Below are 14,327 nucleotides of genomic sequence, written 5' to 3' on the forward strand. Positions count from 1 at the left end.
TACCTTTTTGGTGAGGGTTAGCCTGTCCTGTGTACGGGTCTTGAGTTCTGCTCTGGTGAGAAGTAACAATATCTACTAATAAGGAAGCGTAAAACAAAGAAACACTACTATTTACACAATGACCGAATTCTGCCATGTTCCATTTAGACAAGTTGAGGACTACTGGCACATGTATATATTTTACATTGTTTATGAGGGAACCAGGAATGGAAGTAGCCGTAAGTCCACTCATGGGCCCTTCACTGGTTTGTGGGCATGCAATTGGCGTAGGAGATGGAAATATTGTTCCCTTGGTTGTGGCAATGGTTGGGTTAGGGGCTACCTTTCGGGAGACATTAAGCATGATGCTTCCCGGGACATAAGTTCTTTGCACAGTGGGTGGACTTCCATATGTAGGAATGGGAATGATGAAACCATAGGTCCAGGTTCCTGTGTCTGTGAGCTTTGCGTGGCTAAGCAATAAGGATCCATTTGGGAAAACGTGTACTCTACCGCGATACTGTGGCGAGTTTCCTGCGCTTCCATTATCCCAGGCTTTGTATCCTTTATGCTCTGGGCCCCACCAGGATACTTGTTCTCCCGTTGTGCCGTGTACAGACACTGGAAGGAGGATGGATTCTCCCTCTCCGCAATGGATCGGATTGGCTTCCACTCTGATTGAAATATTAATTTCACTGGTATCCTGGAGTTGGAGGCTCAACAGTAACGACAGGATCAGACTTGGGATTCTCATTTTCCTGTAAAATAATAAAAAACAATTATGAGGGGGGGAGATGAAATTTCATGAGGAGAGAAAATGTGAATTATTCAGTTGATCCATCTCCTTTGTACAGTTTCATTTGATTGGCATGTACCCATTTGTCCTGCACTTTCTTTGTGTCTTTGATTCTGATTTTATACACTGAGGGACTCAGTCTATCCATTATTACAAATGGTCCTCTCCACTTCTTGCCCAGACAATGTTCTGTGGGGCGGAGTTCTAAAAGCATAACTTTTTCTCCCACTTCCCAGCAATTCTCCTTTACCCCTTTGTCAAAACAAGCCTTAGCTTTTCTCTGCGCTTTCCCTAGGTGTTGTGCTGCAAACAGATGAACCTCTGTGAGTGCTTTTTCCAGTTTTGTAAGGTACTGGTCCATGGACAGCCTATCAATAGTGGGGGTGTGCAGGTCTATCCAGAGATGCTCGGGCAGCCTCATTTGTCTACCTGTCATTAACTCAAAGGGTGTTAATCTGGTGGCTGATGATGGCGTGGACCTTATCGCCATTGCCACTAGGGGTAACAAATTATCCCAATTCTTGCCATTTATGTCCACAAGCTTTCTTAACATTGTTTTGATATGTCTATTAGCTCGTTCTACCTGTCCTGAAGATTCTGGGTGATATGGGATGTGGAAGCTTTGTTTTATTCCCAGCATCTTTAGGCAACTTTGCATCACATTACCTGTGAAGTGTGAGCCCTGGTCTGATTCAACTGATGCTGGGAGACCCCACCGTGTGAAAATCTGCTCAACCAGGATTTTAGCTGTGCTTAAAGCAGTGTTATTTTTAGTAGGAAAAATTTCTACCCATTTTGAAAATAAGTCAGTCACAACCAACACATATTTGTTACTTTTAGTTGTGACCGGCAGAGGGCCCATGTAATCAATTTGCAATGCGTTCCAGGGACCTTCCCGCCTCTGTATTCTTAAGGGAGCATTTATCTTTCTAGGCGCTGGGTTAACTTGGGCACATACCACACAGTTGTCACAGTATTGCTGTACATCTTTCCCCATGTCTGGCCACCAACCTACTGTTTTTAGTCTCTGGTGTGTTTTTTCTACACCCTGGTGTCCACCTGTAGGGAGGTCATGTACAAGATAAATCATTTCATGTCTGTACTCTCTTGGGACCACCCATGTTACATCTTCCCCGTTGTGGATAAGGAGCTCCTTGTCCTTGGTTAATGTAAGGTTGTGTATGTATTTTGCCAATGTGTTTCCCTCTGTTAAATTTAATTCCTCCTTTCTAAATTTTTGAATGATTTCCTTAATTTCAGGGTCCTGCCTTTGAATCTCTGCAATGTCTGGTGCATTTACCATTTCTGGCCTTTTTGTTACTGCACATACAAGAGGGCACACAGTTGATTCTGTGCTTGCTTTTGGTATCTGCCATGGCTCCCCCTCTTGTGCCCCTTGTTTGGCTAACAGGTCAGACATTTCATTGTTCTCATGGTGTGGTGATGTTAGGGAATGTCCTTTAACTTTACAAACCCAGGGGACATGTGCTAGGTTCTGTGCCAAGGACACTATGTACCTGAGGAGGTCTGCATATTTCAAAGGGCTTCCATCAGATGAGGTATACTGATGCGTGTGCCAAAAGGGCAAAAATTCTGTAAGGGCATTACATACCCATGCTGAGTCAGAGTACAATGCAATCTCATTTTTGTGGTCTTTAAACAATTCAAGGGCATGTGCTATTGCTGCCAGCTCAGCATACTGTGCAGACTTTACATCGCAAGAGCGAGACACAGACTGTGGTGTGGTTTGAGGCTGCAGTATGTACAGACCAAAACCTGCATGGGGTGACCCTTCTATGTAAAAACATGAGCCATCCGTAAATATCTGAGTGGTGTGTTCAGGGGCTGTAGCCTCCTGTGACATTGCTCTAAAGAAATGTTTTGAATGGTCAGCTGGGGGTAATTCACATGTGTGTGGTACTCCCTGGTAAATTAGTCCATATGCACAAGCAGATGGGCTGGCAGTTGCCTTTACTGTAATGTCCCTATCCTGCAACAAAAGAGCCCAGTGAGCTAATCTGGCATTAGAAACATTTCCATCTTTGATCCTGTCTGTGAGGAGGAACCTTGTTGGTGTGTGAGTGGAATGTAAGATGATTGGGTTAAGGCCTATCATGTATGTGAACGATTTCACTGCCCAAAATGTGGCCAGAAGGTGTTTTTCACATGCAGAGTATTTTAATTCCACGGGTGTTAGCAACTTTGATGCATAGGCTATGGGCCTCTGTTGTGCATGTATGTCCTGGGACAAGACTGCCGACATGGCTGTCTCTGTTGCTGCTGTCTCTATGTGAAAAGGTAGCTGAGGGTTTGGATTTGCAAGGGCAGGTGCACTAGCTAGTGCTTCCTTTAAGGTTTCCACTGCCTTTGTGTGACTAGGGGTCCATTCCCATTTTACATCCTTTTTAAGGAGCGTGTAGAGAGGTGCAGATGCTTGCGCAAAGTTTGGAATAAAAGTCCTAGAGTAATTTACCAACCCCAGGAAGGATCTCAGTGTTGGAATGCTGACAGGAAGAGGGAGACGAAGGATGGTTTTTACCTTATCTGCCGATATTGCTCTCCCATCAGATGTGACATTGATCCCCAGAAAGGAGACCGAGTCGCACAAGAGTTGCGTTTTAGATGGGTTACACTTCAAACCTGCGTCTTTGAGGATGCCGAGGAGTTCTCTCAGTAACCGGAGATGCTCTTCCTTTGTCTCTGTCACTAGCAAGAGGTCATCTACATACTGTAACAAATTCTTATGGGAAGAAAAGTCCGTTAAAACATCTCGCATGGCAGTGTGAAAGAAACTGGCACTATTATGGTACCCTTGGGGAAGACACGTAAACGTATATTGTTTTCCCAGAAATGTAAATGCAAATTTGTACTGACACTTCTCAGATAGAGGCAGTGACCAATAACCATTTGAAATGTCTAAGACTGTGAACCATTTATGTTCTGGGCTTAGCATTTTCAGGACGTCTGGCATTGATGCCACTGTAGGTGCGCAGCTATGAGTGAGGCCATTGAGCTTGCGGTAGTCAATTGTAAGACGCCAGGAACCGTCCGGTTTCCTTACTGGCCATATTGGGGCATTGTTTGTGGATACACATGGCCTAATTACATGCTGCTCTAACAGAGAGTCAATTGTCTCTTGAATGAAGCATATAGCCTCTTGTGGGAAATTGTACTGCTTTTGTGGGGGAGGGTCAGGACCATTGACATCAATCAATCTGTTTACCTTTCCACAGTCATGTTTATGTTTAGCAAAGGCATCCTGAAATTCTTCAAGCAATGGCAGAATTAAGTCTTTGTCAGGGTGATTAGCATTAGCCTCAAGTACATTGTATTTAGCATTGTTGGGTTTTACCTCTGCAATAACATGGGAATCTGGTATTATTACAATCTCAGGCATTGCGTTAGGAGGACTTTGCAGGAGTAAAAGATTAGTCAGATCCAATACACATCCATTAGGGATCATAAAATCAGACCCTAACAAATTAGTCTCATTAGGCAGTGAAGCTAATGCAAACGTGTGTATAGCAGACACATCTCCTATTTGTATTGGAAGAGGTTTTGACAATACGGTATCTACATTATTTCCTGCAAAGCTTTGAAGGTGAATTGTTTTGCCTGCTGACAGAGGTGAACGTTGTGGTTGGTCATCGTGTAGGATAGATATTGCGGCACCTGTGTCTAGTAACATTGTGTGTTGGTGGCCCCTGACCATAACTGAGACTTGTGGGCGCCCACACCTATCTAAAGTGATTGGTGCAACTATCCTTGGGGCCACTGATAGTCAATTTTTATCTTTTTGTGGGTCGGCTTGCTGCATTTTGTTTGCCTTTTCTAAATTGTCATATTTTTCCTTTATGGCCTGTAGCTGGTGTCTTAGCTCAGTGTAAGTGGGACCCTGGTATTTAAACTCTGAGTCCTTAGCTCTGTCCCCAAAGTGTTGTGGGTAAGCCATGTGTCGGTTCCAAGCACCATCATTTGAGTGGCCTTGGTAACCTCTTCCTCCTCCTCTAAACATGGGTCTGCTTTTAAACATTCCCCCTCTCCGTTGTGACCCTGCGTTCCATTGTGGATTAAAGGGAGTATTTACTTCCCCTGGAACTTGGGGCCCTTCAACTACCACAGGTCTATTCTCTGGCTGTAATGCTGCAACCCTTTTTACAAAACATTTGTCATTTTTCTCTGCCATTTTGCGTTGTTTACTGGCCTGAACTGCTTGAAAGGACCGCTGCATTAACCCCATTATTTTATCATAGCTATGCTTTGTGGTGTCTATCAAGTGCTCACACTTAGCTTTAATTGTTGGATGTAAGTTATGTACTAACAAATTTTTAAAATCTTTGCTGTTCTTGTTGTTGTTGTTGCTGTTTCCAGCACTATATGCTGCCCATAACCTATTTGCATATATTAATGGGTTCTCTTCAATTTGCTGTTTAATTTCATATGCTACCATTGAGCCTGACACTGAAGGGTTTATTATCTTTTGAAGCTCCTCTATTGTTTCCTTATATGTACCCTTTCCTTCTTTAATTAGATCGGGCAGAGCACTCCAGGCTGCTAAGGGGATTGTTAATTGCAATACCTTAACCTGGTCAGTGATGTTTCTGATTCCTAGCAGTTCACATCTCTGCTGGACATTAGCTGCATGGGAGGTGATGTGTTCTCCTGAATTCATTTTCCCAATCATATCTGCCACTCCCATAAGTGTTTTTATGGGTTGTGGGGGGTGGTTGTCGCTAGGGGCCCTGGAGCGAATGGCCTCCCCCTCGCTATTGAACCCCAGTAGGGTGTCCCTACTCTCAGTGTGGAGTGCTGGTTGTCTATAGGGCCTGTGAGTCTCTATTTCCGTCTGCTCTTCGTCACTACTCCCTTCACCTATTAATATAGAGCACTCCCTGTTCCCTGCTGACTCTGCAAACTCTCCCATTGCTATGGGCAACCTAGGGGTATATTCATTAGAATTCCCCTCTCCCCAGCAGTTTTCTCTCTCCTCATGATTTGGGTCCCATTGTTCCCTTTCATATGCATATACAGGACATGGGCCTGTAGCTGCAGCTCCTATTTTAGTGTTTGCAGCAATGTGTCCCTTTAAAACAGAGACTTCTTGCATAAGTTGCCACTCCCTGTCCATACAAGGGGCATGGTCAACTACCTTTCCTTTCATACACTCTGCAAGATGATTCTGCATAACTTTATAAGCACTTATTATTTCATCTCTTTCTGTTGTAACCTCTGTTAGTGCTTTCCTACACTCTGTTGCTTCTCTTTGAGCAATTTTATGCTTTTGAATGACTTCATTCTGGGAGATTTTACCCATGTCATTAAGTGTTGTTAATGTTTTAAGTTGAACATTTAACTGCTCTATTTTTTTCTTGCTTTCTGTTTCTTTTAAATTAGATTCTTCCCTACACCTTTGGAGGGTTTCAGCTAAACTGCTTAGCTTGGTATTCATAGCCATACATGCTGCATACAAGCCTGCAATGGCCATGCCTTTCTGTTTATTTTTCTTTGATGATTTGATTTCATCATCAAACAATCCCTGGACATAGCTCCAGGGGTTTTCATTCAATTTTGCATCACAAGCAAAGTCTGTACACTTTTGCTTTGTGATGTATTTCACTACAAAACTGTCAATATTTGACATTGTAGCCATTTTACAGTTTTATTCCCTTTCTTTTAAATGTATTCTATCGCTAAGAATCACAAATTGTTTATTTGGGAATAATATTTTCTACAATTTTACACGTGGTGTCCTCTCTTATCTGTTCGCTAGCCTGATAAGTTACTCTAACGCCAGTGTTTTGATTTCTATATTTTAGGCCTTTTTAGATCTGTCTCATTTACAACCTATTCCACTGTGATCTTGTACATTTGGCAACAGGCGTCTAGCCTTTTGTGTTGCTTCTAAAAATATTGTATCAGTTAAAATAGATACTGATCATTCCAATTGTCCCTTCGTGGTCGCCAATTGTAGAGTTTGGGGTCTCTCTGATGTGTGTGTATATATATATATTATATCATATCATATGATATAGATTATATTACATATTGATATAACACTTTATGTATTTAATATCTGCCTTTATATTATAATAGGCCTACAAGATAGGTTGACTTGTAACTAGAGGGGCAATATAATCACTAGTCAATCACACAGAGATGTACTTCACATAAACGTTTGGATACATATAAGTGTGATTGACCCACAGGGTAAATACTGCTATATCTACTGTCTGGGAGCTAAACCATTAAAATATACTTTACACATATATTTTATCCCAGCTCATTGACTATGTGAAAATTATGTTACAGAATACAATTGTCAACCAACCTTGCAGTCCCTATACAATACAGTGCAAGATATACATATACTGATCTCTTATGAGATATTTAGAGATCCCAACAAGAGAGTTCGAGACACGGAATGTCAGCTCTATTAAAATGATACTTTATTCTAGATACACAAATAATACAAGATAAGAAACACAATGATAATAAGTCCTATAATATTATACGCTTCCTTATTTATGGTACCTACATAACACACAAAACACTTATACTAACCTACACAATACACATACTATACACTTGCAAGAATATTTGAGGGTAAATGTGAATAACTACCTGACGTCTTCCTTCTCAGCCGTCCCTCTGGTCTGAACTGACTACTAACTATCCATACCCCCTTATATTACAAAACTTCCCCCATTGAGTTTGCCTGTTCTCAGGGCACTATTGATATTCCCAGATGTCAAGTTTTATGGTTTTCCTGTTTGTTCAGATGTTCTAGGATGTGGGCATGGTGGAACCTTGTGTTTGATGGCATTTTGACATTGTTTGTTCTCTTTGAATTGCGCCTGGTTTATTCCACCTCTAGGGTGTGACTATAAACAGTTGTATCTTGTCCTGTAATATAACTGGACAATAGTTTGCTTGCATTTGTTAGATGTATATTACAGGTTCGACTGGGGTTAATTGACTCTCATGCCTACATATCTGTTCGCATATCAGGTGGGTTTTGTTCTATTCAATTTATATCCTGGGAAGTGGCGTACATCAAATGGTTTAGCTTAATTTAGTTAACAATGGTGTATATGACTGGGGAAGCAACACCTCTATTTACTAACGGGCATGTCCTTGACATTTTGTTTCCCTTGGGGCTACAGGAAACCTAGATTGTGTTGAGAGAGAGATCAATCAGATTGAATTGTTACATGGGGATTATTCTAATTACTTGCAAGTGTCTCCTGTCTACAATACAGCCTGTCTAATATACATTGGCCCACAATTTTGCCTTCCAGCACAAACTACATAAATACAAATATTGTTCCATTCTGTAAACATTTAACTTATATACCCATTCCATTTATAACTACATTACATGGTAGTATCAAGATGATATTTAATTTATCCGCAAGCCGATTAATATGGCAACAAAACTATGTGTATATAGGTAATTTAAACAACCTCTAACAGTTAACAGGTCTACCGAGATATATAGCAAATATAGAAACATTGGAAAGATATCCTAAAGATACCATGGAAAAATATGGATAAGAAAAATGTTATACTTCACCAGTCCCTTCACGACATCCATCGTGTGGGTGAAAAGAATAATAATATATGAATAGAGTCTAAAGGCCTCAGGTCGGTGTGTGGACCGACGAAGCCTTTCTAGAATTTGGCACTTTCGTCGCGGTTCAGAGGACGTCTTGGAGTAGCTGAAGGATCTGAGGGTGGGGCTTTACGTGTCTGTGGCGGAGGGGTAGACACAGATAGTAGGTAAAGGACAATCCAAGTTGGTCAGGAGTTGGCGTACTTCTCCCAACGAGTGTAGTCGATTTTGATGCCATACTAGGAAACGAAAAGGAAATCCCCATCTATATCGAATACCTTTTTCTCTGAGGATCGAGGTAATCATCCCAGAATTATCTGATCCTCCCGCATTCCCAGAAATGATGGGGTGTGGATCGTTTGGTCTACAATAACTAGGTCGACAAGCATTGGGTCGACACCACTAGGTCGACAGGCAGCAAGGTCAACATGGGTCTAGGTCAACATGTGTCAAGGTCGACATGGGTCAAGGTCGACAGGACATGGGCTATGTCGACCTTGTTGCCTGTCGACCTAGTGGTGTCGACCCAGTGCTTGTCGACCTAGTTGCTGTAGACCAGGCATGTCCAAACTGTGGAACTCCAGCTGTTGTGAAACTACACATCCCAGCATGCTTTGCAATACTTTTAGCATTCCATAATAGCAAAACTGTGGCAAGGCATGATGGGACTTGTAGTTTCACAACAGCTGGAGGGCCATAGTTTGGACATGCCTGCTGTAGACCTAATGACCGTATCCCAAATGATGATAGTATGAGGCATTCGATACCTGGCACTAACAGAAGCATCCAGTGCCATTGATTAAGAAATGAGCACGTTGTATAAGATAAATATATGCTCTGTTTACAAATTTGATTATGAGTCTCCTGTAGAGCTGCAGAGTGCAAGTATTTAATTGTGAGGGATAATTTACTGAATAAACCAGGCAGTGCGGGAAGATCAGGGACATCCGGCAGCCATCTAGTATGCAATTGTTGTTGTAGGTATGATCTCCTAGCTGACATAAGGACGGAATCTAAATATCTTATACGATAGCCAAGTACACATTCAGGTCTTAGGGCAGTATTCAATGTGAAAAATTCTCCGTGCATGGCGATTGGATAGGTTGTGTTTTTCTGCCAGCGTTGAAAATGGGTGTATAGTGCCACCGGGGTCAAATATCTTACGAATTCTAGATAAGCCTTTTACTCTCCAATTAAGGAATTCAGCATTTTCTAGCCCTGGAGGAAATTGGGGGTTACCATTTTGCCTATCAAGCCCCAGGCGTTTAAACAATGCTTTAAATCTCTGTTAATCTGGGTTACTCAATTGTACCGGGAGCATCTGAAGGACATATGAGAGATTAGGGAAAGCTATAGATTTAATTACCGCTATTCTGCCTGATCAGGATAGTGGAAGGGACATCCAACCATTTAGTAATTTATCCGTGGCTACGTATATAGGGGGTATATTTGCTGAGTAAAGGGCGTTGAGGTTCATTGGAATCACAATCCCCAGATATTTGAGAGCTGAAGAACAGATGGTGAATTGAGATAAATGAGGAGAGGAGGAGAAATAGGTGTGTAGGGTGCGTAATCTAAGCAATCTAGATTTATCATAATTTACATAGAATCCTGAAAAAAGGGAAAAGTGATGTAGAGTAGTAGTTTTGGAATGGCGGGTATAGAAGTGTTAGGATTGGAGACAAATAATAGTATATCATCTGCAAATAAGGTGAGCTTTACCTCAGTAGATTTAACTGTAATACCTGTGTAAGATTGCGAGGAGCGTAGAGCAATAGCTAGGGGTTCAACCGCTAGTGTAAATAATAAGGGTGATAGGGGACAACCTTGCCCAGTTCCTCTACAAATAGGAACCGGCATAGAGAGATGATTATTAGTCCGTATTTGTGATGAAGATTCTGAGTATAGTAATTTGATCATGTTTATAAAGTCGGACGGAAGCCCAAATCTCGCCATGGTATCAAATAAGTGATCTCATGTAACAAGATCAAAGGCCTTATCGGCATCAAGTGACAATAGTGCACTTGGTTCTGAACTCACAGATGACTCCAGCCACTGAATTACTGTGAGGATTTTGCGTACATTAAGTACAGAGTGACGGCCCAGACAAAGCCAGTCTGATCTGAGTGAATTAATGTAGGTAAAAGGAGTTTGAGTCTATCTGCCAAAATGTTTGTGAATATTTTATAATCAGAATTTAATATGGAAATTGGCCTATAGGAACTAAGCAGTAAAGGATCTCTGCCTGGCTTATGAATAATTCTAATAATAGCTGAGTTGAAGTATAATGGAGGGGGGGGGGGGTGCCCTTCAAGATTGTATTATAAAAGGAGCAAATGGGTTTGATCAATTTTGGGGCCAGAATTTTATAAAAATCATTAGAAAGACCATCAGGGCCTGGGGATTTGTCAGATTTGAGGATCTTAATGGCGGACAAGACCTCCTCCTCAGTTATAGGGGACAATAGAGAGTGAGAGGAGTCAGGGGTTAAAGAAAGAGATTCCCAGAAAGAAGATCTCTGAGCTTCATCTAGAGGAGATGGGGAATAATGATTTGCATAGTAGGACTGGAGAACCTCCGAAATTTGACTACCAGAATAAACCACGGCGCCGTCAGCTTTCTGTAGAACTGAAATACTAGAGGGGGGGGGGGGGTGTTGGCCTTTCAATAGATTAGAGAGCAATCTGCTGGATCTATTTCCATATTTTTGGAAACGGGACTGACTCTAATTGGGAAATAAGTTTATCAAAAAGAGTCTTTTGTTCAAAATAATTTGTTTTGTTAAACAAGGTAGGGAAGTTCTGAAATTTCTGATAGGCCTCTGTCAATTTAGATTGGGAGTCTAAGTACAGTTTTTGGGATTCCTTCCTATGTTTAGAAGTAAAGGATATGATAGATCCTCTAATGACAGGTTTAGATACCTGCCAGAAAAGGAGCGGTGACTCTTCTTCAGCAGTGATATTTTTATGTTCAAAATCCAACCATGCGACTTCTAGCATATTTCAATTTTTTTTTGAATCAGTAAGTTAGGATGGGAAACACCATTGTCTAGTAGGACCCCTGTCAACGAAGGTGGAGAGAGAAACCCAGCCGAACTTATGGTCCAATAAGGTAATTGGTTCTAGGGCGGAGTCAAGAAGTCGGGTAAACAGTGTTGAGGATAGAATAGAATCTATTAGAGAGAGAGAGGACCATGAGCTGCGGATAAGCAGAAGTACTCACGATCAACTGGGTGGCAGGCCCTCCATACATCTATCAGTCGTAATTGTTTGACCAGGTATAAGATGCCATATTTTGGGTTGAAACGTCTAGTGTGAGTAGTGGCGTTTCTGTCTAGAATATTAGAGGCAGTTAAGTTAAAATGGTACTTATATGTTAGTTGGGCGCTATAGTAAGTATGCTCATACCCCCACTATCCATGTTGGCATGGAGTTGATTTTATATAGTGTGGTGAGCGCAGCGAGCCACCGAGCCCGAAGCGTGGCGAACGGACGTGTAAAACTAAGCAAATAGCTTAGTGGGCGCCCAACTAACATATAAGTACCGTTAAATCTCCAGCCAGCATGAGGGTACAATTTAAAGGCTATCTTAAGAAATAATTAACTATGGTTAGTGTTAGGAGCATATATATTTGCAAGAATGAGAGGTGTCTTATGTATGGTAACATTAGCAATAATATAATGACACTCAGAATCAACCTGTAGCGAGTGTGTTGTAGTTGAGATCGATTTCCTATGTAGTGTAACACCCCCTCCGTGCCTTGGAGGTAAACAGTGCAGAGGTCAGGACTACCCAACCCAGGGTATTCAATTTAAGTATTTCAGAGGGGACAAGGTGGGACTCCTGTAGGATAGCAACATCAATAGATAGATTTGATAAGTAAATGAGAATTTTTTTACGTTTGGCAGGAGAATAAAATCCACCTACATTAAAGGTACCAAACCTCAGAGAAGTCATTTAACAGTCAATAAATATGGTGACTTACAGGGAAGAGCATATGATTCAATCATACTCAAGGTGAAGTTCAGAGGGCGCGCTGGTAATACATCTGTGCACTAAAAGAGAGGCATGGACAAAATCAAGGAATAGGCAAAATATGACACGTAAGGGAAGAAACATGGGAGGAGAGAGGAAGAAAACCAGAACAAGTCAAGTCTCAAAGGACAATCAATCTAAATATAGACTTCAGGTTATTTGTAAATTTAATAGATGAAGGCTTTCGCATTGAAAACCTGGCAAACAGCCCAGAATATCACATCCGATATATCGGACGATATCGCATCCAATATATCAGACGCCATGAAACGACACAAGTACCATTTAATCACGCCATTAAATAGTGCTGGAAGAGCACTCCTATTTGAAAACATGTTATCGCTAACCCCGCAATAACTCAAAGATATAGCAGGTTAGGAGCGAAACAAGGTAAACCACAAAAGTGTCACCACTCACATGCCACCGCAAGGCATATTAGATATATGCCTCAATAGGTGTAATAAAAAGGATATAGGCAGTTCTGTGTGTGGTGATTGAAAACTAAGACAAATAAAACAGCATTGCAGCCCAGGGTGCAGCAGACGCATTAAGCAGTTGGGTCTCCAGTAAACAACGACGGGGAGGACCATCCAGCATTTTCCTCAGTTAAGTAGGACTCTGCGTTAAGACTGTTGATAAGTCCTTGAAGGAGGAACCAGAGAAAAATACAAAGCCGGGCTGGGTACAAGAGGGCACATTTTTTATTGCTTTTCACTAGGCGGGAGCAGAGAGGGGTGAATTCCTTATGCGCTCTTGCCAGATCCGCTGAATAATCTTGAAATATGTATAACTTGGAATCATTCCAAGTAAGGTTGCGTTGTTGCCGTGATGCAGTACAGATCAAACCCTTGTGAACATAATTAAGACATCTAAATATAACCGCTCTGGGCCTGGTGTCTGCGGAAGGCCACTGCGGGCCAATTCTGTGAACACATTCAACTATCATGCCAGTGCAGTCATCCGTGACCCCAAGTAAATCTGGTAATGTTGATTGTACAAAAGTAAATAGGGCTGGGCCTTTAAGAGATTCTGGTAGGCTCACTAGTCGGAGATTGTTCCTCCGGGAATGATTTTCAAGGTCGTCTAATTTGGTCTGCATTTGATAATGGGACTTTTGGAGAAGCACGGACTGCTCCTTTAATTCAGTAAAATCCTTGAAAACTTCCCCCAACTGTTTAATTTGGGATTTGATATATTGCACAGCTTGGGTGACCTTCTTAGCATGAGCTTCCATGATGGGGGTTATAGTGGCCTGTATAGCTTTCATCATATCAGTATAGGTGATGGGGTCTTCAGGGTGATGGGAGGGGGCAGGAGGAAGTGTCCCAGAGGGAGAGGGAGAACGATCTGAGCCAGATGCAGATGAGGAATGGTCTGCAGGGTCATCCTCTGCACTTACTGTTGCTGGCTGCTGCAGAACGATGCAGAGCTGTGTGTCTGTCAGCTCCCCTTCTTTAGAGTGACTGGGGCCTGCGAGTGTGAGCGTGCAGCTGCCCTGGGCACCATCTTGGATTTGCCCGAGCGGCTGGATGAGCAGTGCCGCAGGTGTTCGGCAGTGGCAGGGGAGGCCAAAAGCTGAGAGAGGCATCCGGTCCCTGGAGAGGTGAGAACTGTGGGGCTGTGGAGGGTTAGTGCGGCATGTTGCTCTTGGGGGGCGGGTGTCCACGGAGCCTCCCGCGACTGCTGCTGCTCCCTCCAGTGCCGGAACTGGAAGTGAAACCAAATCTTTTATTGTATTTATTTTAATGCTCTATTAAATGTAATAATCTGCCATTTTATGTTGGTTCTGTTTGCAGAAACAAAGGTGTGCTTATACATGATAATATAGAGTGTGATCCCTACAGTAATAATATCTCCTTCTTTAGAAAATGACATTCAGCAAACTCAAGCCATACAAGGGCATTG

At 42.2% G+C, this 14,327-nt stretch overlaps 1 protein-coding gene across 1 annotated transcript; it reads right to left on the reverse strand.

Moving 5' to 3' along the window:
- Positions 1 to 803: 803 nt before the first annotated feature.
- On the reverse strand, positions 804 to 4,172 carry LOC146045062 (protein NYNRIN-like). Its single transcript, XM_083163754.1, has one exon. The coding sequence runs from the start codon at positions 4,170 to 4,172 to the stop codon at positions 804 to 806; it is 3,369 nt and encodes a 1,122-aa protein (XP_083019880.1).
- Between the last annotated feature and the right edge of the window lie 10,155 nt (positions 4,173 to 14,327).

The sequence above is a fragment of the Crinia signifera genome, chromosome 11 (genome assembly GCF_055691185.1).
Source record: "Crinia signifera chromosome 11, ASM5569118v1, whole genome shotgun sequence".
Classification (NCBI taxonomy): domain Eukaryota; kingdom Metazoa; phylum Chordata; class Amphibia; order Anura; family Myobatrachidae; genus Crinia; species Crinia signifera.